The sequence below is a fragment of the Salmo salar genome, chromosome 09 (assembly GCF_965601325.2).
Source record: "Salmo salar chromosome 09, fSalSal1, whole genome shotgun sequence".
Classification (NCBI taxonomy): Eukaryota; Metazoa; Chordata; class Actinopteri; order Salmoniformes; family Salmonidae; genus Salmo; species Salmo salar.
This window is the reverse complement of record NC_138299.1, coordinates 127529813-127550868: the sequence shown is the minus strand read 5'-3', so window position 1 is coordinate 127550868 and position 21056 is coordinate 127529813. Positions and strand designations below refer to the sequence as shown.

At 42.9% G+C, this 21056-nt stretch overlaps 1 protein-coding gene across 6 annotated transcripts in view; it reads left to right on the top strand.

Annotated features, from left to right (window-relative positions):
- Positions 1–822: 822 nt before the first annotated feature.
- Positions 823–21056, top strand: part of LOC106612588 (MAP/microtubule affinity-regulating kinase 4) — a 61847-nt gene continuing 41613 nt past the window's right edge. For 3 of the 6 annotated variants that reach the window (XM_082956239.1, XM_082956243.1, XM_082956242.1), the window contains exons 1-2: positions 824–1847; positions 20305–20502. In XM_082956239.1, the coding sequence (XP_082812365.1) occupies positions 1800–1847; positions 20305–20502 (246 nt within the window). In that variant the 5' untranslated portion in view covers positions 824–1799. Of the gene's footprint in view, positions 1848–20304; positions 20503–21056 lie in introns of all 6 variants that reach the window. The other 3 variants (XM_082956240.1, XM_082956241.1, XM_082956244.1) reach the window with 3 other exon arrangements.

The following is a 21056-nucleotide window of genomic DNA, read 5'->3' as shown; positions in this document are numbered from 1 at the left end:
TGTGCACACATCACTTACAATCATGTCTAGGCTCTCTCCATGGTACATGGAAAGAGCAGCAGCATCTGACGTCCACACTTTACCTGCCTTCGCACATACTCCATTAGGAGTATTGAAAATTCCACATAAAGCGGTTCCCAAATGATTTGGTCCCAAATGACTGCCTAATGATGCTGAGGGACTAGATGCTGATTAGAGAGAGTTTGACACGTGGAACTTGTCAGGTTCACACTGTTTCTCAATAGTGACTCACTTTCACACACTGCTCTTCTGTGCTCTCATACTGCTCTATCACCCATGCGAAACCAAGAAAAGCGCTAAACCAACATTCACTATATGCCTATCTCAATAACAAAATACCAAGTGCCCGGGGACCACAGCAGAATGAGGTGTTCATGGGCCCGACCCTCTCGTGTCCGATTTGTACAGCTGAGACTATAGTCTTTGGTGATGTGCTTCTGCTGTCATCACCCACTTGGTATAATCAATAAATAGACATGAATAATATAGATAGATTAAAACATAGAAATGATATACACCAGAGAACAGATGGTTTGTTCTCACAACAATATAAATTACAAGTGGAGGGGAAATTACATAAAAGTGCAGTAGTTTGTTCCTTTGTTAAAGTGTGTCTTCTTCAGACAGGGCCCTGTCTTCCCTGTTGTCAAATGCCCAAGACATGCTGTCTGCAGCGTCAAGTGATGACATTACTGTACAGAATATTGCTTGCCAACGTGGTTGACGTGTTGGTAACTGCTGTTCTACCGCTGAATGAATGGGGGGATTGTCTCTTTAAGAATATGGGGGAAGGGTGTGTTACTGAGCCTCGGACGCAGCCCTGCCTATTATTTCTCTTGACGTTCTTCCCTCTTGCTCTTGTCATACAGTTTGGAGATGCCGTTTTCTGTAGGCAAATGTTACAACAGATAGTTATGTAGGATATCTGCGAGAGTCAAAAGTTAAATCATTTTCCGAACGTTGAGTGTTATTCGACGGCTACTTTTTCAGGAAGTGGTCCATCACGTGCAGAAAGAGAAAGGGGGTAACGGTACATTCGCCCATGCTCTATCCGCAATTGTCATGTCGTTGTATTGTTTCTTTTGACGGTTAATTCTTTATTAATCAACTATGAAATGTGGGCTGACAATTAGGCTTAAGTCGTTCAGTGTTTTGCCTTGGGAGTGGTTGGTTTTGCGGGCATCATTTGGCACATCCCCCAAAAATACAAATTTTTCAACGACAGACATCCACCCATGGTCGTGGTACGCGCAGACTACCTGACCAATGTTTTTTGTTTTGCCAATTGTTTTTTTTGTCGGATCTAACAAACTGCTCTGTTCCTGACATACACCCACATTCATCACTGGAAACACAGAATTGCTTTAAAAAAATTGTTTTAGTATAGTAATGGTGCGATAGTGACAAGAAACCTATTTTGTGTTCATTTTATTTCCAGAATGAGGTATATCATTGATGCCTTTCTTCACATGAAGAATCAGCGAAACATGAAGTGGATAGCCTAGAAGGCTATTCAGACAGTTTTCTAGACAATTGCCTGTATACTGTCGTGTTCGGTGCTGCCTTTTACAATGAAAATGAGAATTTGAGGATACAATTCTGTCTCACTGCTCTCGAACCTGGGGTTGCCGGTAGGATAGGCGTCTATTGCCTTGGAACACTGGCTGGGCGGTGGAGCGGCCAATGTCGACTGTTATCTTCGGTAGAATATAATCCTGTATATAACTGTTACCTACATAAAAACCAAGTAGCCTAATAGAAAGGATACCTCAGGGACAATGTCTTCTCGTGCAGCACTACCTGGGAACGAGCGGAAATCGGACCTCGTAAGTATTTAATACATTTTATTGTCTTATATAATATTTTGCATAGGTCTGACTGGCATGTGCATTACACCCTTTAAATGGAACAGTGGCATGGAATCAAGCTAGGTGACATATCAACGTACTAAAAAATGACAGGAGGATGCATAAAGCCGATACAATCATTGATTGCAGGAGGTAGGCTGGCTATAGCCTATTTGCACAGCTGTTAAAACCATCATTCATTCACTCTGTACATTTTGTTCAAGTGAACAGAATAACCCATAATATATCATTTTGAGAGAGCACATGTTGCGCCTAGAAAATCTGGAAATCAATAATGATACATCTATAACACTGTCATACCATTATGTAATAATATGTCACTTCAATGTGACACACATGTGGCCTAGCTAATGCAGTGGCAGGTTTGTATACAGTCTCCCAGGCACAGATATGTCACTTTGGTTTCATTGTTTGTTTCACACACTTTTTTTTAGGAATGGTGAAAAGAGGACATTCCGTTAATCATTATCGAAAAGCTCTGTACCTCTTCTAATTCCCGTCAATCATGAAGGGGATGTTTGGCTTGAGTCTAGTCTGCTCAGTACAGTATCAATGGTGTAGAATAACAGAGCTTACAGGACAAGTAGCTCACCAGTTTTCGCACAGACCTTCTTGGCGGATGACTGGCATTTAAAGACGTGGATGTTGATTAAGACAGCACCCCCCGCACCTCTCTGATTCAGAGGGGTTGGGTTAAATGCGCAAGACACATTTCAGTTGAAGGCATTCAGTTGTACAACTGACTCGGTATCCCCCTTTCCCTTTAAAGCTAGACAGTTTTATATGTTTATTGACAGTGATTCTCGGCCAGACACTTTTAGAAGTGTGAAAATCCACCCTGTATTTTGATCACAACATTGGACAGGCTCCAGTTTATTTCTTTATTTACATAGACGAACAATAGATAGATAGACATTTATATTAGGCCACACCCACATAGCATATTACGGTCTGTTGATTGTTGTTGCTTTTATTTGTTGATCATCCTCTGCTACAATAAATATCCATTCAAATCCTATATCTAAGCAGGCCTCACATTATCATGGCACTGACTTGGTCCTTCCTGGAAGGAATGGCATGCAAGAGTGACACCCTCAAAGGCAGATAGATTCACTACAAAAGCATTTGAGTTTAATTGACAAAGCATTTTTGACAGTTGGATATATCGGAGAGGTGTAGAGTCTGTCTAACCCTGCTGTGCCCACCCTCATCCATAATATTAGGGCATGTCAGGATGTTGGTTGATTGGTGTGGGTGCAGGGCTAAATTAGGATAATATTACGCTACTACAATACATGGCCTGAGCTTACATTGTTTGTCAAAAATATTTATTAAAAGAAAGGGCATAGAAATCTTCGAGACATTCATGAAGCAGATCATGCTTGCTGTCCTTTTCAGAAAGGACAGACTTCCAGAAGGACTTCCATTGTTTGTTTACATCACAGCAAGTGACTAGACGAGAGTAAATATTTGACAACATGTATCTCTTAATTACGACCACTTTATGCTCGCTTTGAGGAATACAACACAGAGACTTGTGTGAAAGCCCCTGTTGTTCCAAACGACTGTGTGATCTCGCTCTCCGTGACTGAAGTGAGTAAAACTTTTCAACAGGTTAACACTCGCAAGGCTGCCAGGCCAGACGAAATATCAGGGCGTATTCTCAAAGCATGCGCAGACCAGTTGGCAAGTGTGACATTTTCAATCTGTCCTTGCTTGTCCTAGTCTGTAATCCCAAAGACAGTTTTAAAGAAGCATGATATGAAGAAAATTTAGTCAAATCAAAATCAAGTGCTATTTGTCACATGCGCCGAATACAAAAGGTGTAGACCTTACAGTGAAATGCTTACTTACAGGCAGGCCCTTACGGCCGTTAACCAACAATGCAGTTTAAAGAAAACTATGAAAAGTCTATTCCAGAAAAAAATAATAGCATACTTGTCCTTATGTGGCTATGCCAAATGGTTGTGGGCTACACTAGTTCATTTAGCAGACAAGATTTGCTTATAATTCCATGGCATTATTTAATATTATTTTATAGTATGAAGAATACCAAGCTGAATAAAATAGAAACATTTTCTCAAAACGATTTGAGGGAGTGCACACATGCGGCTATTCTGTGTTGAGCGGTTAACAAAGAAATAGGTATTCCTATATGCTTCATTTAGAGTAATTAATGTAACTTTAGTTGTTTTACAAAAGTTGGGCTATATGTTTTGATTTTTAATACATTTCTTGGCCTTCATGCATGATGAGACTAATGATTTGAAAGAAGTTGCTTGAAAGCAACTTATTTTTGCGCAGGCTGTACACACTCCAATAGTCTCATTCGCAATTTGACAAGCACTTCATAATGCCTTGAATTTCACGGTGGCATTCCCCTTGATGGCCGTAATGCACCCTAAAAAAATCCATGCCTTTTGCGCCCCGGAGTGCTGCGTTTTGCCCTTCTCCCTGAGTGTGCTGCGCAATCCAAAGCGTCTATTACTCACACGGCTTTCCGTCATGTGATCTGGTCTTTCCCACAGGCTACAAGTTAAGACAGACACATCGAGGATACAACTGCGCGTGTACTTATACAATCCCGAGGTGCATATTGAAGATATTTGAAGAACTGTCCACATTTACTTTTCGTCATCCAAGAAGATGAGTAGGCCTAACGAACAGCAAAAGCACTAGCCTATGTCAATCTACTATCCCCCATAGTACAGAAGTCGACCTATTCTATTCTGTGCGAGAAAGAAAAATTCCAAACATAGTCTGGTACGGTTGTGGGATGCGATAGATCCCAAATTATTACAACCACTAGCATCAAAAAAAAGTTTTTATGCAATGTGGCTGACGCAACAGATCAGAACGTTTTGCTTAAAATGTTAATAAACTATTAGGCTATTTCTTCACATTATAAGCGCAGCAATGCGCACATGGTAGTAGTCTGTAAGCGTGAATGTTCCATTAGCGGAAAACACCATTATCAAAAGTGACCCCAAATGCAATTATGCATGTACAGTTGAAGTCGGAACTTTACATACATTAGGTTGGAGTCATTATAAACTCGTTTTTCAACCACTCCACAAATTTCTTGTTAAAACCTGTTATCGATAGGGGGTGGTATTTTCACGGCCGGATAAAAACGTACCCGATTGAATATTTTTATTACTCCTGCCCAGAAACTAGAATATGCATATAATTGTTTGATTTAGATAGAAAACACCCTAAAGTTTCTAAAACTGTTTGAATGGTGTCTGTGAGTATAACAGAACTCATATGGCAGGCCAAAACCTGAGAAGATTCCAAACAGGAAGTGCCCTCTCTGACCATTTCTTGGCCTTCTTTAGCCTCTTTATTGAAAACAGAGGATCTCTGCTGTAACGTGACACTTTCTAAGGCTCCCATAGGCTCTCAGAAGGCGCCAGAACGTTGAATGATGACTCTGCAGTCCCTGGCTGAAAAACAGTAGCGCATTTGGATAGTGGTCGATCTGAGAACAATGAGACGGGAGCGCGCGTGCATGTGAAGAGTCCATTTTACATTTTCAGTCTTTGAACGAAAACGACGTCTCCCGGTCGGAATATTATCGCTATTTTACGAGAAAAATCGCATACAAATTGATTTTAAACAGCGTTTGACATGCTTCGAAGTACGGTAATGGAATATTTTGAAATGTTTTGTCACGAAACGCGCCGGCGCGTGACCCTTCGTTACCCTTCGGATAGTGTCTTGAACGCACGAACAAAACGCCGCTATTTGGATATAACTATGGATTATTTGGAACCAAACCAACATTTGTTGTTGAAGTAGAAGTCCTGGGAGTGCATTCTGACGAAGAACAGCAAAGGTAATCCAATTTTTCTTATAGTAAATCTGAGTTTGGTGAGTAACAAACTTGGTGGGTGTCAAAATAGCTAGCCTGTGATGGCCGGGCTATCTACTCAGAATATTGCAAAATGTGCTTTCACCGAAAAGCTATTTTATAAAGGAGTTCTGTATCTATAATTCTTAAAATAATTGTTATGTTTTTTGTGAACGTTTATCGTGAGTAATTTAGTAAATTCACCGGAAGTGTTCGGTGGGGATGCTAGTTCTGAACGTCACATGCTAATGTAAAAAGCTGGTTTTTGATATAAATATGAACTTGATTGAACAAAACATGCATGTATTGTATAACATAATGTCCTAGGAGTGTCATCTGATGAAGATCATCAAAGGTTAGTGCTGCATTTAGCTGTGGTTTTGGTTTTTGTGACATTATATGCTAGCTTGAAAAATGGGTGCCTGATTATTTCTGGCTGGGTACTCTCCTGACATAATCTAATGTTTTGCTTTCGTTGTATAGCCTTTTTGAAATCGGACAGTGTGGTTAGATAAAGGAGAGTCTTGTCTTTAAAATGGTGTAAAATAGCTATGTTTGAAAAATTGAAGTTTTCGGATTTTCGAGGAATTTGTAATTCGCGCCACGCCCTATCATTGGATATTGGAGCGGTGTTCCGCTAGCGGAACATCTAGATGTAATTAACAAACTATAGTTTTGGCAATTCGGTTAGAACATCTACTTTGTGCATAACACAAGTCATTTTTCCAACAATTGTTTACAGACAGATTATTTCACTTATAATTCACTGTATCACAATTCCAGTGGGTCAGAAGTTTACATACACTAAGTTGACTGTGCCTTTAAACAGCTTGAAAATTCCAGAAAATTATGTCATGGCTTTAGAAGCTTCTGATAGGCTAATTGACATCATTTGAGTCCATTGGAGGTGTACCTGTAGATGTATTTCAAGGCCTGCCTTCAAACTCAGTGCCTCTTTGCTTGATATCATGGGAAAATCAAAAGAAATCAGCGAAGACCTCAGAACAAAAATTGTAGACCTCCACAAGTCTGATTCATCCTTGGGAGCAATTTCCAAAGCCTGAAGGTACCACGTTCATCTGTACAAACAATGGTATGCACGTATAAATACCATGGGACCACGCAGCCGTCATACCGCTCAGGAAGGAGATGCGTTCTGTCTCCTAGAGATGAACGTACTTTGGTGCAAAAAGTGCAAATCAATCCCAGAACAACAGCAAAGGACCTTGTGAAGATGCTGGAGGAAACAGGTACAAAAGGATCTATATCCACAGTAAAACAAGTCCTATATCGACATAACTTGAAAGGCTGCTCAGCAACGAAGAAGCCACTGCTCCAAAACCGCCATAAAAAAGCCAGACTACGGTTTGCAACTGCACATGGGGACAAAGATCGTACTTTTTGGAGAAATGTCCTCTGGTCTGATGAAACAAAAATAGAACTGTTTGGCCATAATGACCATCCTTATGTTTGGAGGAAAAAGGGGGAGGCTTGCAAGCCGAAGAATACCATCCCAACCGTGAAGCACAGGGGGTGGCAGCATCATGTTGTGAGGGTGCTTTGCTGCAGGAGGGGCTGGTGCACTTCACAAAATAAATGGCATCATGAGGAGGGAAAATTATGTGGATATATTGAAGCAACATCTCAAGACATCAGTCAGGAAGTTAAAGCTTGGTCGCAAATGTGTCTTCCAAATGGACAATGACCCCAAGCATACTTCCAAAGTTGTGTAAAATGGCTTAAGGACAACAAAGTCAAGGTATTGGAGTGGCCATCACAAGGCCCTGACCTCATCCAATAGAAAATTTGTGGGCAGAACTGAAAGTGTGTGCGAGCAAGGAGGCCTACAAACCTGACTCAGTTACACCAGCTCTGTCAGGATGAATGGGACAAAATTCACCCAACTTATTGTGGGAAGCTTGTGGAAGGCTACCTGAAACGTTTGACCCAAGATAAACAATTTAAAGGCAATGCTACCAAATACTAATTGAGTGTATGTAAACTTCTGACCCACTGGGAATATGATGAAAGAAATTAAAGCTGAAATAAATCATTCTCTCTACTATTATTCTGACATTTCACACTCTTAAAATAAAGTGGTGATCCTAACTGACCTTAGACAGGGAATTTTTACTAGGATTAAATGTCAGGGATTGTGAAAAAAGGAGTTTAAATGTATTTGGCTCGGAAACTTCTGATTTCAACTGTAAGTATTCAGACCCTTTGCTATGAGACTTGAAATTGAGCTCAAGTACATCCTGTTTCCATTGATCATCCTTGAGATGTTTCTACAACTTGATTGGAGTCCACCTGTGATAAATTCAATTGATTGGATATGATTTGGAAAGGCACACATCTGTCTATATAAGGTCCCGCAGTTGACAGTGCATGTCAGAGCAAAAACCAAGCCATGAGGTCAATGGGAATTGTCTGAGGAGCTCTGAGACAGGATTGTGTCGAGGCACAGATCTGGGGAAGGGTCCCCCAAAAACATCTGCGTCATTGAAGGTCCCCAAGAACACAGTGGCCTCCATCATTCTTAAATGGAAGATGTTTGGACCACTAAGTCTCTTACTAAAGCTAGCCACCTGGCCAAACTGAGCAATCAGGGGAGAAGGGCCTTGGTCAGGGAGGTGACCAAGGACCCGATGGTCACTCCGAGAGAGCTCCAGAGTTCCTCTGTGGAGATGGGAGAACCTTCCAGAAGGACAACCATCTCTGCAGCACTCCACCAATCAGGCACGTATGGTAGGGTGGCCAGACAGAAGCCACTCCTCAATAAAAGGCACATGACAGCCCACTTGGCATTTGCCAAAAGGCACCTAAAGACACTAAGACCATGAGAAACACGATTCTCTGATCTGATGAAACCAAGATTGAACTATTTGGCCTGAATGCCAAGCGTTACATCTGGAGGAAACCTGGCACCATCCCTACTGTGAAGCAAGGTGGTGGCAGGATCATGCTGTGGGGATGTTTTTCAGGGGCAGGGACTGGGAGACTAGTCAGGATCAAGTGAAAAACTAATAGAGCAAAGTACAGAGAGATCCTTGAGTGGCCCAGCCAGAGCCTGGAATTGAACCCGATCGACCTGAAAATACGAGCAATTGACATTAGACCGGTGGAAATCTGTCATTTGGTATGATGAGTCCAAATTTGAGATTTGTGGTTCCAACCGCCGTATCTTTGTGTGGTTCCCATCGTGAAGCATGGAGGAGGTGTCACCAGCATGGCTACCACAGCATTCTGCAGCGATATGCCATCCCATCTATTTGTGCTTAGTGGGACTATCATTTGTTTTTCAACAGGACAATGACCCAAAACACACCTCCAGGCTGTGTAAGGGCTCTTTCACCAAGAAGGAGAGTGATGGAGTGCTGCATCAGATGACCTGGCCTCCAGAATTACCCGACCTCAACGCAATTGAGATGGTTTGGGATGAGTTGGACTGCAAAGTGAAGGAAAAACTGCCAACAAGTGCTCAGCATATGTTGGAACTCCTTCAAGACTGTTGGAAAAGCATTCCAGGTGAAGCTGGTTGGGAGAATGCCAAGAGTGTGCAAACCTTTCATCAAGGCAAAGGGTGGTTACATTGAAGAATGTCAAATATAAAATATATTTTGGTTACTACATGATTCCATGTGTGATTTTTCATAGTTTTGATGTCTTCGCTATTATTCTACAATGTAGAAAATATTACAAATAAAGAAAAATCCTTTGGGGTCACTGAGAAATGTTCTTGTTTTTGAAAGAAAAGCAATTTTTTTTTGTCCATTATAATAACGTCAAATTGATCTGAAATACAGTGTAGACATTGTTAATGTTGTAAATGACTATTGGAGCTGGAAACGGCAAATGTTTTATGGAATATCTACATAGGCGTACAGAGGCCCATTATCAGCAACCATCACTCCTGTGTTCCAATGGCACGTTGTGTTAGCTAATCCAAGTTTATAATTTTAAACAGCTAATTGTTCATTAGAAAACCCTTTTTCAATTATGTTAGCACAGCTGAAAACTGTTGTTCTGATTAAAGAAGCAATAAAACTGGCCTTCTTTAGACTAGTTGAGTATCTGGAACATTGGCATTTGTGGGTTCGATTAAAGAAGCAATAAAACTGGCCTTCTTTAGACTAATTGAGTATCTGGAACATCGGCATTTGTGGGTTCGATTACAGGCTCAAAATGGCTAGAAACAAGACCTTTCTTCTGAAACTCGTCAGTCTATTCTTGTTCTGAGAAATGAAGGCTATTCCATGCGAGAAATTGCCAAGAAATTGAAGATCTTGTACAACGCTGTGTACTACTCCCTTCAAAGAACAGCGCAAACTGGCTCTAACCAGAATAGAAAGAGGAGTGGGAGGCCCCGGTGCACAACTGAGCAAGAGGACAAGTACATTAGAATGTGTAGTTTGAGAAACAGACGCCTCACAAGTCCTCAACTGGTAGCTTCATTAAATAGTACCCGCAAAACACCAGTCTCAACGTCAACAGTGAAGAGGTGACTTCGGGATGCTGGACTTCTAGGCAGAGTTCCTCTGTCCAGTGTCTGTGTTCTTTTGCCCATCTTAATCTTTTCTTTTTATTGGCCAGTCTGAGATATGGCTTTTTCTTTGCAACTCTGCCTAGAAGGCCAGCATCCCGAAGTCACCTCTTCACTGTTGACGTTGAGACTGGTGTTTTGCGAGTACTATTTAATGAATCTGCCAGTTGAGGACTTGTGAGGCGTCTGTTTGTGTCATGCACAAAGTAGATGTCCTAACTGACTTGCCAAAACTATAGTTTGTTAGCAAGACATTTGTGGAGTGGTTGAAAAATGAGTTTTAATGACTCCAACCTAAGTGTATGTAAACTTCCGACTTCAACTGTATGTAAAACACAGGGAAATCAAATTTTCTGCTGCACTGGCCCTTTAACAAAAACCACATGTTGGTTGTCCTTTATGTGACAGAAATGTTGCAGGCCAGGGATCGAAATGATTGACCTGCTCTTGGAGTCAACTGGGTCACACGCTCCTCTTGTTTGAAAAAACTCCATGGAAACCCAGGAGTGTTTTGTTTCCCAGTACATTTTCCTCCCAATCCGACATCTATGCTGAGTGAAAGGTGGTGGCGTAAAATGAGAAAGCCCACACCGGTCTCCTCCTATCACGTTGCTCGCGCTGTACCTCCCAGAAAGCCTCAACTGTAATTAAAATGATTTTAGATTGTATCGTCTTCCTCGGTCTCGTTCCCTGGGACAGCCTGGGGGTGTGTAGGAGAGTGAAAACGTGTTGCATGGAGGTTGACATAGTGTATCAGGATATGTGCACAGTAGGGTGGGACGGGGCTTTGATATACTTAAGATTTTGGTAAATCATTGGTAACAACAAACCAGACCTGTGAGGCTGTTGGCCTAAAATGAAGAATTTCTTGAGGGTAGCATATTTGGCTCAGTAGACAGTTGATACAACCACCATTTTCAATATTCACATGAGTTTTTCTGCTAGAATAGATAATAGGCCTACACATTGAAGTAGACTACTAACCAGAAGATGACATGATGTTCAAACTCTAAGTGGGGTTTCACTTGTGTTGTGCCCTTGTGTAAGACGTCTTCCTAAATCCTTGTACATCAATCTGTGTAAGCCTAATCATTGTAATTCCATGTCTGTAAAGCAAAGGAATTTGTTATGTAGGTCAGGCTAATGATGCTTATTCAAAGGCATATTATCTCCCTATCATCATAACTTGAATAATAAACCTAACAACACACATGGTGGCACACATTAGTCATCCAGATTTGAGATTTGCATAATCGCACTTGCTTCGCACCTTCCGCTCCAGCATGTCCCAGGGTTCCAAGTCGTTATGTGTCAGGCCACTAATGCTGTCTTTGCGCTGGTACAGTTTCGCACCCCTCTGCATTGTGACATCCTCTGTATGCCCCTCATTCTCTCGCTTCTATCAGCACCATCTGGTAGAGGGACCTTTACTCTCACTCTCCAGTTGCCCAGCCAGTCCCATGAATGGAGTCCATGTAGGCACCGTTTCTGTTGTTTTGATCAGTACCTTTACTTACCTCTATACATTTCTTATCCAGCTCAGCTTGCAAATTCGGCCCATATACAAATAACCCTCCATATTGTGAACAAACTCTTAGTCATACATTTTGCATATTAACTTTGTGTTGTGTTTACCTGTCAGTAGTTTATGGCCCCTTTGCAAATAATTCACAAGCCTGTATATAATGCAACCAGATGCAGGTCTGAATGAATGAACAGGTTTTTCCCGGTGGCACAGAACAGAGCCATTGTGTGGCCTTGCGTTGATGGATTCATGATTTGGCTTTCTCTAAATGGAAAGGACTCCTCAAATCCCATTGGAGCCATGCAGGTCACGTAGGAATGTTCACAGTCTGTTGAATTGCATTGAACAGAACCTTGTATCAATGGTGGGCTATACATGACCTGCTCATATTGGTAAAGATGACAATCGTCTAGTAGAAATGAACTTGATTTACTCCCATTTATATGACCAAGTAAGCTTAAGTATCAGGCTAGTTTTTGGTTGTGTTGAACTGGTTTATTTGGAAAGCTGTCAGGTTAGGAGTCTATTTGAATTGCTTCAAGAACATTAGCACACAGCTCCCTGCACTGTTACGTAACCGCTGCATTCTGGTGTCACTTTACCTGTGTGTCTCCGGGGCTGAGTAAAGGGCTGGGCGATACTGTATATCGTGGAGACTAGTATACCGGTATGGATTTTTACAATACCGTCTATAAAGGTATTTTGATACAATGCTAAATAAATGCAAAGTTCTACAAATTTGACTATTTCACTGTCAATATTGTCCTAATTTGGTTGAGTATAAAACTATCAGAACCAAGAAAGGCCAATAAAATCACTTAGAAATAATGTGTGGCCTTTCTAGAGTCATTCACTACTCATAGAATTTATTAAGAACTCGTAATATTCAGAAACTTAAAATACCGCCATACCGTGAAAAATATTGTGATGTGATATTTTGTCCATATTGCCCAGCCTTAGCTGAGTGGGTTACCTAGCGATGCATAAGACATCTGTTTCACCTGGGCCTACTGTCGCTTTCCAGAGCGACTAGGCTGCGCTAGAGCATTCCACTCCTGTGTTCGACCGCTACTTGTTATTTGTTTCACATTTTCAATGTTGGATATAAAAGACTAAAACACCAGGAAAACAGTAGCAAGTGATTTTAATTTTGTTAATCTTTTACCAAGTGTTCCCACGCATAACAGAGAGACATGTTTGTTTTATTGTTGGACATCAAAGACTGTGAAAACACCAGGAAATCAGCTCCAAGTGATTTTAATTTTGGAAATCTTTTCCCAAGTGTTCCCATGCATAATAGAGAGACATATTTGATCGTATACCAGTAATAATAATTGATTGGATTTATATAGCACTTTTCTACCGACTGAGGGGGGAAATGTGTAGCACCCACCTCAGTGATGTACGCCGACCATTTTTGTGCCAGAACGCTCACCACACATCAGGTGGAGAGGTGAGGAGTGATATATACCTATTAGGAATGAGGGGGATGAGTAGGTGGCCATGAACACCGGGGTGAAAACCCCTATTCTTACAGTAAGCGCCATCTTTAATGACCACAGAGTCAGGACACCTGTTTTAACGTCCCATCCGAAAGACAACACCCTACGTCGGACAATGTTCCCAAATGTAATCAAGGTTTGAAATGAATATGTTTTAATCAAATATTATATCTGTTGAGGCTTCTTGTGGTCAATTTGCAGTCAAAAAATATTTATTTTGTTATGTTCCGGCCCCCTGACCATCCGCTCAAGCAAAAATTGGCCCGCGGCTGAATCTAGTTGATGATCCCTGCAGTAGATGGTAGAGTCATGAGTCCTAGTTTCATTTCATGCCTAGTTTCATACAACAAATTATAGTGGACTCATAGAATGTGGTAGGATCTATCCTGTTTACATAAGCCTAGCTAGTTTCACTGCACAGTACTGCTCGTCCTCCCCTGGCCTCGGCATGGTGCGTCTGTTGATGTTGGAAAGTCGCATGACATGTCACAGCACTGCACAGAGATTCTGCAAAAGTGAAGTGGAGGGGCCTCCCAAGTGGCACAGCGGTCTAAGGCACTGCATCGCAGTGCTAGAGGCATCACTACAGACCCGCATTCGATCTTAGGCTGTGTCTCAGCCGGCCGCGACCGGGAGACCCATGAGGCGGCGTACTATTGTCCCAGTTTCATCCGGGTTAGGGGAGGGTTTGACCGGCCGGGATGTCCTTGTCCCATCGCGCTCTAGTGACTCCTGTGGCGGCCCGGGCGCATGCATGCTGATTTCGGTCACCAGTTGTATGGTGTTTCCTCCGACGCATTGGTGCGGCTGGCTTCCGGGTTAAGCGAGCAGTGTGTCAAGGAGCAGTGCGGCTTGGCAGGGCCGTGTTTTTTGGTGGACGCATGGTTCTCGACCTTCGCCTCTCCCAAGTCCGTACAAGAGTTTCAGCGATGGGACAGCTCTGGATAAGAGCGTCTGCTAAATGACTTAAATGTAAATGTAAATGTAATGTAAATGTAACTACCAATTGGATATCACGAAATTGGGGAGAAAAAGGGGTAATAAGTACAACAACAACAAAATAATGAAGTGGAGAGGGAAATGGAAGCAGAAGTGTCAATTGCGAAAAAATCATCTGGCAGATTATGCAAACCTCTTCTGTCTAGCCACTGTAAGAGTGTATGTAAACAGAGGGAGACTGAGACAGGGAATCTGCTCTACAGGCTAATCTAGGGCAGTTAATGACGCTATATCTCGGCCCTTTGTCCTGCTACTTAGCCCCAGCAGACCCTATGGAGCCATTCATTACTTTTTAATCAGTGCTTTAGTTGCCCAAGGGCCATCTGCCTTGTTCATGTATGTAACAAAGCGAGGTCCTGTACACAATCAAGAATGTTTGGGTCTTCAGCAGAAGGTCAGATACGTATGTGCCTCCTGTGTGGGGTTTTGACCAGAGCACAATTGCAAAAGCTAAGCGATATGGTAGGCTTACAGTGTTAGGCCAGTCTAGTGAAAGCAGTTTGTTATGTTCTGGTTTCACACTTTACTATTGAAGACTAATGGCCCTGTTTCTCTGAGCCAGTGCTCCTGTGTTCTTGCTGGTGTTTAGGCTGTTTCATATGGCAGTGCTGTATAGATGAACTGTATAGGCTGTGCAGTGCACTGTAAGTGGCTTTGGATAAGAGCATCGGTTAAATTCATTTCAGGCTTCTAAGATCCATCGATTAGAGAACCTGACTGAGAACTCGTGTGTGTTTGGTTTGTGTGTCGTATGTGTGTGAAACCAGAGAGCCATGGCGCCCTGTTTCTGTGTCCACTAGAGGATGCGAGAAAGAGAGAGGGATATCCGACACAGGGAGAAATAAAGCAACATAAATAAGCAGTAGTGCTTGCTGGTCGAGTTCAGTTCCCTCCTTTCATCTGCCTCTGTTGATGTGTGTTTGTATGCACTAGCACGTGCCTATGAGTGTGGGGGATTATTAGACCTGTTGCAATGATACAAATTAACTTCAAAGGAAGGAGGGAGTCTGTCCCGGCACTCTTAATTAATGGGTTAAATGACAGTGGGTGCAACTCCCCAAACCTGTTACTAATACAACATGACCAGATTTGTATCTGTAATTCGCTTAGTTTGTATAGAGGCTTATCCTATGAGAGATGGAACATTTCCTGCTTTGAAAGCGAGATACACTCTCTCTCTCTCTGTCTGTCTGTGTAAGGCCATTTTGTTCTAGAACATATTTGTTGAAGAAGTACTGAACGAGAAAGCTTCAGGCACTCTTAGAGGCAGATTGTTAAGTTACTCAAGTTTGACCTGCATTCTCTTCTGCTCTTCATACAAATACCTTTAGGAAAGACTTCTCACCTCTTCGGTTGCTGAGATATACTTAGGATGAAATTATCCTGATGATAGCTTTAGGGAAAGGAAAGGGGGGATACCTAGTCAGTTGTACGACTGAATGCATTCAACTGACATGTGTCTTCTGCATTTAACCCAACCCCTCTGAATCAGAGAGGTGCGGGGGGCTGCCATAATCGACATCCACATCTTCGGTTCTTCTTCCAACATTGTATTGGTTAGGTTCCAAGCCCTGAGGGGATGGACCTTTCCTGCTGTAATGTTCTTTTCCATTAGCATATGGTCTTTACATTTCAAGGTTTTGTTTGACGCCAAGGTGAACCACACCGGCTGCAGTGGCTGTGTCTCTAGTGTTCTGAAGCCATTATCCCCAGTGGCTTCTCAGCTGTGTTGCTCATGGTTTTGGTAAAAACCCCAGTGGTACTTTACCGACTGGACTGACTGAGGAGAGTTCGTTCAGTCATGAGTCATGCTGTAGAATTCACTGGCAGGCAGCTGAGCAGACTGTCTGGGACTCCCGCAGAATAGAGCATGTTAGGTCATTGCTGCAAAATAATCTGACTTCAACCAACACAACAGGATTTGACAAACGTTCAGTAAACACTCTGGATTAACAGCAAAGCAAGTTTTATGTGAAAATGTTCTGAAATGTAACTGCTGTACAACTAAAAGTTATTGAAGAGGATTGATACTGGCAGAAGAAACTACAGTTTACCAGCTCAGACTCTGACCTCTTCACCACATAGCAAAATATCTGTCTGAATGTAGCGAGTGGCTTGGTGCAAATTAATTAAGTATCCTAATGTTGGTTCTATTGGGATAATATGTTTTGGCCATAGTCTACCAACAGTTTTGGATGCTGTCTTATTCACACTCTGTTTTTTAACCTTGTCAACCAGTCCAGGAAACTGCACAGTTGTATGACATGTGACAGTGTGGCATGTCACGTGCTCTACGGTCACAACTTCCTGTTAGATGGGTGCTAGCTAGGCTATATATCAGACATTTATGAACAGACATTCCAACTATCCACATTTGTACAAGGGACATAGATTTTGTCATTGGTAACACTTCCTATACCATCATATTTCTAGTGAGATTCTACTCTATGGACATATCCAGCCTGAAAAACTGTCATCACAGGCAGAGAGAGGAAGTCATGGGGGGAGGCCATTGTGTAAGGATGGGATGTTGTAACCTTGACCCATCCTCAACCCTCCCCACCCCATAGCACAGCCTCCTATTGTCTTGCCGCACACCAGTCATGTGATCCAATGCAAAGATAGACACAAACCACCCCCAGGCACTGTCCAGCCAGAAGTGGTTCACATTTGTCTACAGTGGTAGAGATTGCCATGTAGCCTATTAGAATGACTTATATAGGTTAGCAATCATGCTAACCTATGCTACAGGCTTTTATACATAGCTTGTAGGTTGCCATACAGAGCTAGTATTTCAAGGATGGCCTCACCCAGTGATGCACAGGAAACTGAGTGTGCCTCCAGGCTGCCATTACATGACTGGGTCATGACAACTTTCCTCTTTAGGAGGTATAGCCTTGACCCTGAAATTCTTTCTCTGTTTACCAGCTCTGTACTTCCTTTTATTTTATTTATTTAACCTTTATTTAACTATGCAAGTCAGTTAAGAACAAATTCTTATTTATAATGATGGCCTAGGAACAGTGGCTTGAGCCTTGTTCAGGGGAGAATGACAGATTTTTACCTTGTGAGCTCGGGGTTTCGATCTAGCAACCTTTCGTTACTGGCCCAATGCTCTAACCACTAGGCTACCTGCCACCCCTTTAGAAGAAGATGGTGGAGAGAGAGTGAGAGAATGGCATACTTGTTAGGTGTACTGGTGTTATCATATCCCACCTCCTGTTGTTGTAGTTATAGTTGCGTGCTATGACATAACCTGTATCTCTTTCTCTATAGTTGACTATGACTAATTATGGTTTGACCCAGCAGGACCTTCCATTTATTTCAGCTGGTTGAATGTTATTTTGTGGAACATTTGTGATTCTATGCATTCCTTATTGTTTACACTCAAACAGATCGAATCTCTCACAGTTGATTATTCTGGCTTTCACCCTCCAGGGTTCTCATGGCCCACACAGAACATTGTTGTTGCAACAAACAAGTAAAAATCACATGCATATAGTCACTTGTTTTTTCTTGATCACGTTTTTATTGTTGTGGTGTTCAGTTTCACCTCTAAGACCTGTCTGTGACCCTGCTCTGTTGAACTGCTACAACACACATTCATGTCTCTCTAGTCTTGCCCCCCAGTCTGTCTATGTATGTATCAGCGACTCCATCTCGTACCCAGCCCTCTGCCCTCAGACTTCATCCCACTATCTGAATACATTGACGTGGCAATCAGACGGAGAGAGAGAATCGATGGGCTCTCCTTGAAAGGGTCAAATGGAAAGGGGTGGGAATAGAAGAGAACCCAGATTGTGAGGTTGGCTGAAAATGAGAGAAAGATAGCAACACTAGACACAAGGGGATCGGGGTCGGGTGAGGAGAGGAGAGGGAGACTAATTGATTTGTTTTGGGGGAGGGGGCTAACTGAGGGCTTGTCACACCCAGTAAGATGGGGATGCAGGCGGGACATATGGGCTCGGTCGGAGGCGATGCCCAATAGGAGCTCTCCTCTTTCCTGTGGGAGCGAACGAGCGAGGGACACGACATGGGAACAGGTGGATGAGAGGAGTGATAAACCGGACTGCGGCAGGGCGGGGAAGGGTGGGAGAGAGATGGGGAGGGGATGAAAGGGCTCTGCCAAGAGTAGTCTGATGCAGCACCAAATGCTCTGTTTCACCTGATGTGCTGATCTGGGGTTAAGGCTTATGCGCTTGCGTGTGCATTGCACATTTATGATAGTATACCGTGTGTACGTATGTGTGTGTGTGCGTGTGTTGGTGTCTCTGCGTGTGTGTTTTAAAGAAAGACCGTCTCAGTCAGGCAGCGGGATCTTTCCTGGGAGTTAGGGTGCACTATTCTGTCGGAAGGTTATACACTATGCTTTATTATACACTATGCCTTCCCTGTGCTAGCCTACACATGGCTGTGGTCTGAAGCTGGGAACTGGTGCTTAGGGCTACTGATGAGGTCGTGGGCCTCACCCAGCCTGCATCTGTCTTTTCAATCTCATCGTCTATCTCGCTGGGTGCATTCGAATAGTCATTTGAGGAAAACCGCTTTCAAATGTATTGAACAAGGGAAGGACGCTCTATCAGTCCTTACCTACCTTCTTTAGCCAAGGATGTAGAAGCAGTGTTGTTGATTAATGTTGTCATAACTCCGCCTAAATATAATGACGTGGTTTGACAGTTGAAACTAATTTTGGGACGTTCTCTGAAGTGTTGGCTTAACACGATTTAAATACCACAAAATCATCATTATCTTCATTGTAGTGAGTTCCTCAATAAATATGGATAAATACATCCTTAAAATGTTACTTCATTCATGCTTTATATTTCAGTTTAGTGACATCGGAGTGGTGACGATGGTTTGATTCATTCAAACGCTATCCTCTTTCCTCAGCGACTTTTCCTCCCCTCTTTACCTTGAACACTGAGATCTTTTAAGGTCAAGGTAAAGTCACTAGGAAAGGAAAAAGGCCATATCTTTGAAACCACCATCTCTCCTGCCCTATTCCATTAGGGGCCCCACATTTCCCTTCCCTCACCACACCTCACCTAAATTATTCAGTTGATTAAAAATAGTTTTACCTCGTCCCTCCACTTCTCCCTTCCCTCCTCCCTCTCTTTTTCTTAATTCTCCTGCATAGGCACTGTATCATAAGGTCATTATTGATACTACGTTGGGAAGTGTAATCTCTCTGAAATGACACTGTTGCTTCAGGAACACCATGCTGTGACTCTTATCCAAACTATTCTCTAAACGTCGTTAGGGATTTGAAATGATTCAACCAAATGCTGTCATAGATTGTGTTATCCAAACTCTCCGTTTATGCTTTGTTGACTTGGAACATGCTGCGCTGGGTAACCCATCGAACCAGGGCACCGTGTAAGAGGAATGTTGAGCCGCCATGTCGCTTTGGCGTGCGAACGCAGCTCGCCGTACGCTACAGTGTGGTGTCGGGCATTCCAGAGCAGATTGATTATGAGATGCTGAGTTGCACCATGCCACCTGTCTCTATTCTATGACCTCAGAGGAGCATGCATGTGAAGAATGCCAGCAATGTGGGGTGGAATGAGATTAGCTGCCTTCCTTGGCTTCCATAGGCCTCATGAGCCACCGCTAACCCATACGTGTTAATGTGTTAGCCTGTTAGCTAGCTTGGCACTGCTCAGTATTTACTGTCAGCCCAATAGCTTTCTCTAATAGCATTAACAGGTTTTTCACAACAGACCTTGATGAATTACTCATGGCCACTCAACACTCGACATTAACAATTCCATTCCACAAAGTCCTCTATAAATGTTGGCTTTGGTAGTTTCAGACGTGTAGACATTTGGGGGTTCTAGTTCACCAGAATTTCTTAGCTGATGTCTGCTTAAATTGCTTGTATGTGTTCTAGAATCATCTATTGGCAGAGAATGTGATTTCACACCATTGATGTCAAGATGCGATGCAGCTAGATGATTTTGCATTTTGTTTATGACCCCTTTCTCTTTTCCCAGCATACCTCTCTCTCTACGAGCCGCTCGGAGAAGAGCACTGGTTGGTCGAGCAGATCACTTGGAGCACGATGCCGGAACTCTATTGCCTCGTGTTCGGACGAGCAGCCGCACATCGGCAACTACCGTCTTCTCAAGACCATCGGCAAGGGCAACTTCGCCAAGGTCAAGCTGGCCAGGCACATCTTGACGGGCAAAGAGGTGAGACTGGACTGGGCTGGTGGTGTGGATGGGCTAGACTGAGGGGTGAGGCTAGACTGGACTGGGCTGGTGGTGTGGATGGGCTAGACTGAGGGGTGAGGCTGGACTGGACTGGGCTGGTGGTGTGGATGGGCTAGACTGAGGGGTGAGGCTGGACTGGACTGGGCTGGTGGTGTGGATGGGCTAGACTGAGGGGTGAGGCTGGACTGGACTGGGCTGGTGGTGTGGATGGGCTAGACTGAGGGGTGAGGCTGGGGTAGAGAAGTGGGTACTTGACTAAAGAATGGGGTTAGGCTGGTAGGAATAGTGCACATGGCCAATGAGGTTTGTAATAGGCCATTTGACAGGTTGGTTGTGGTGAGAGCATGGAACATGTTGAAGGGATGGATGGTAGTTGTAGTTTTAGAGAAACTTTTGGAAAGAACAAGACTGGGTTTGTTCTTCTTGTCTGTCATGACTTTTAAGGCCTGTGTAGTTGTAAACATAATGTAACGCTAGCCCATAAAGCCCACATTTTTAGGTGCATAATTCCACAGGGTTGTTAAAAGTTAAAC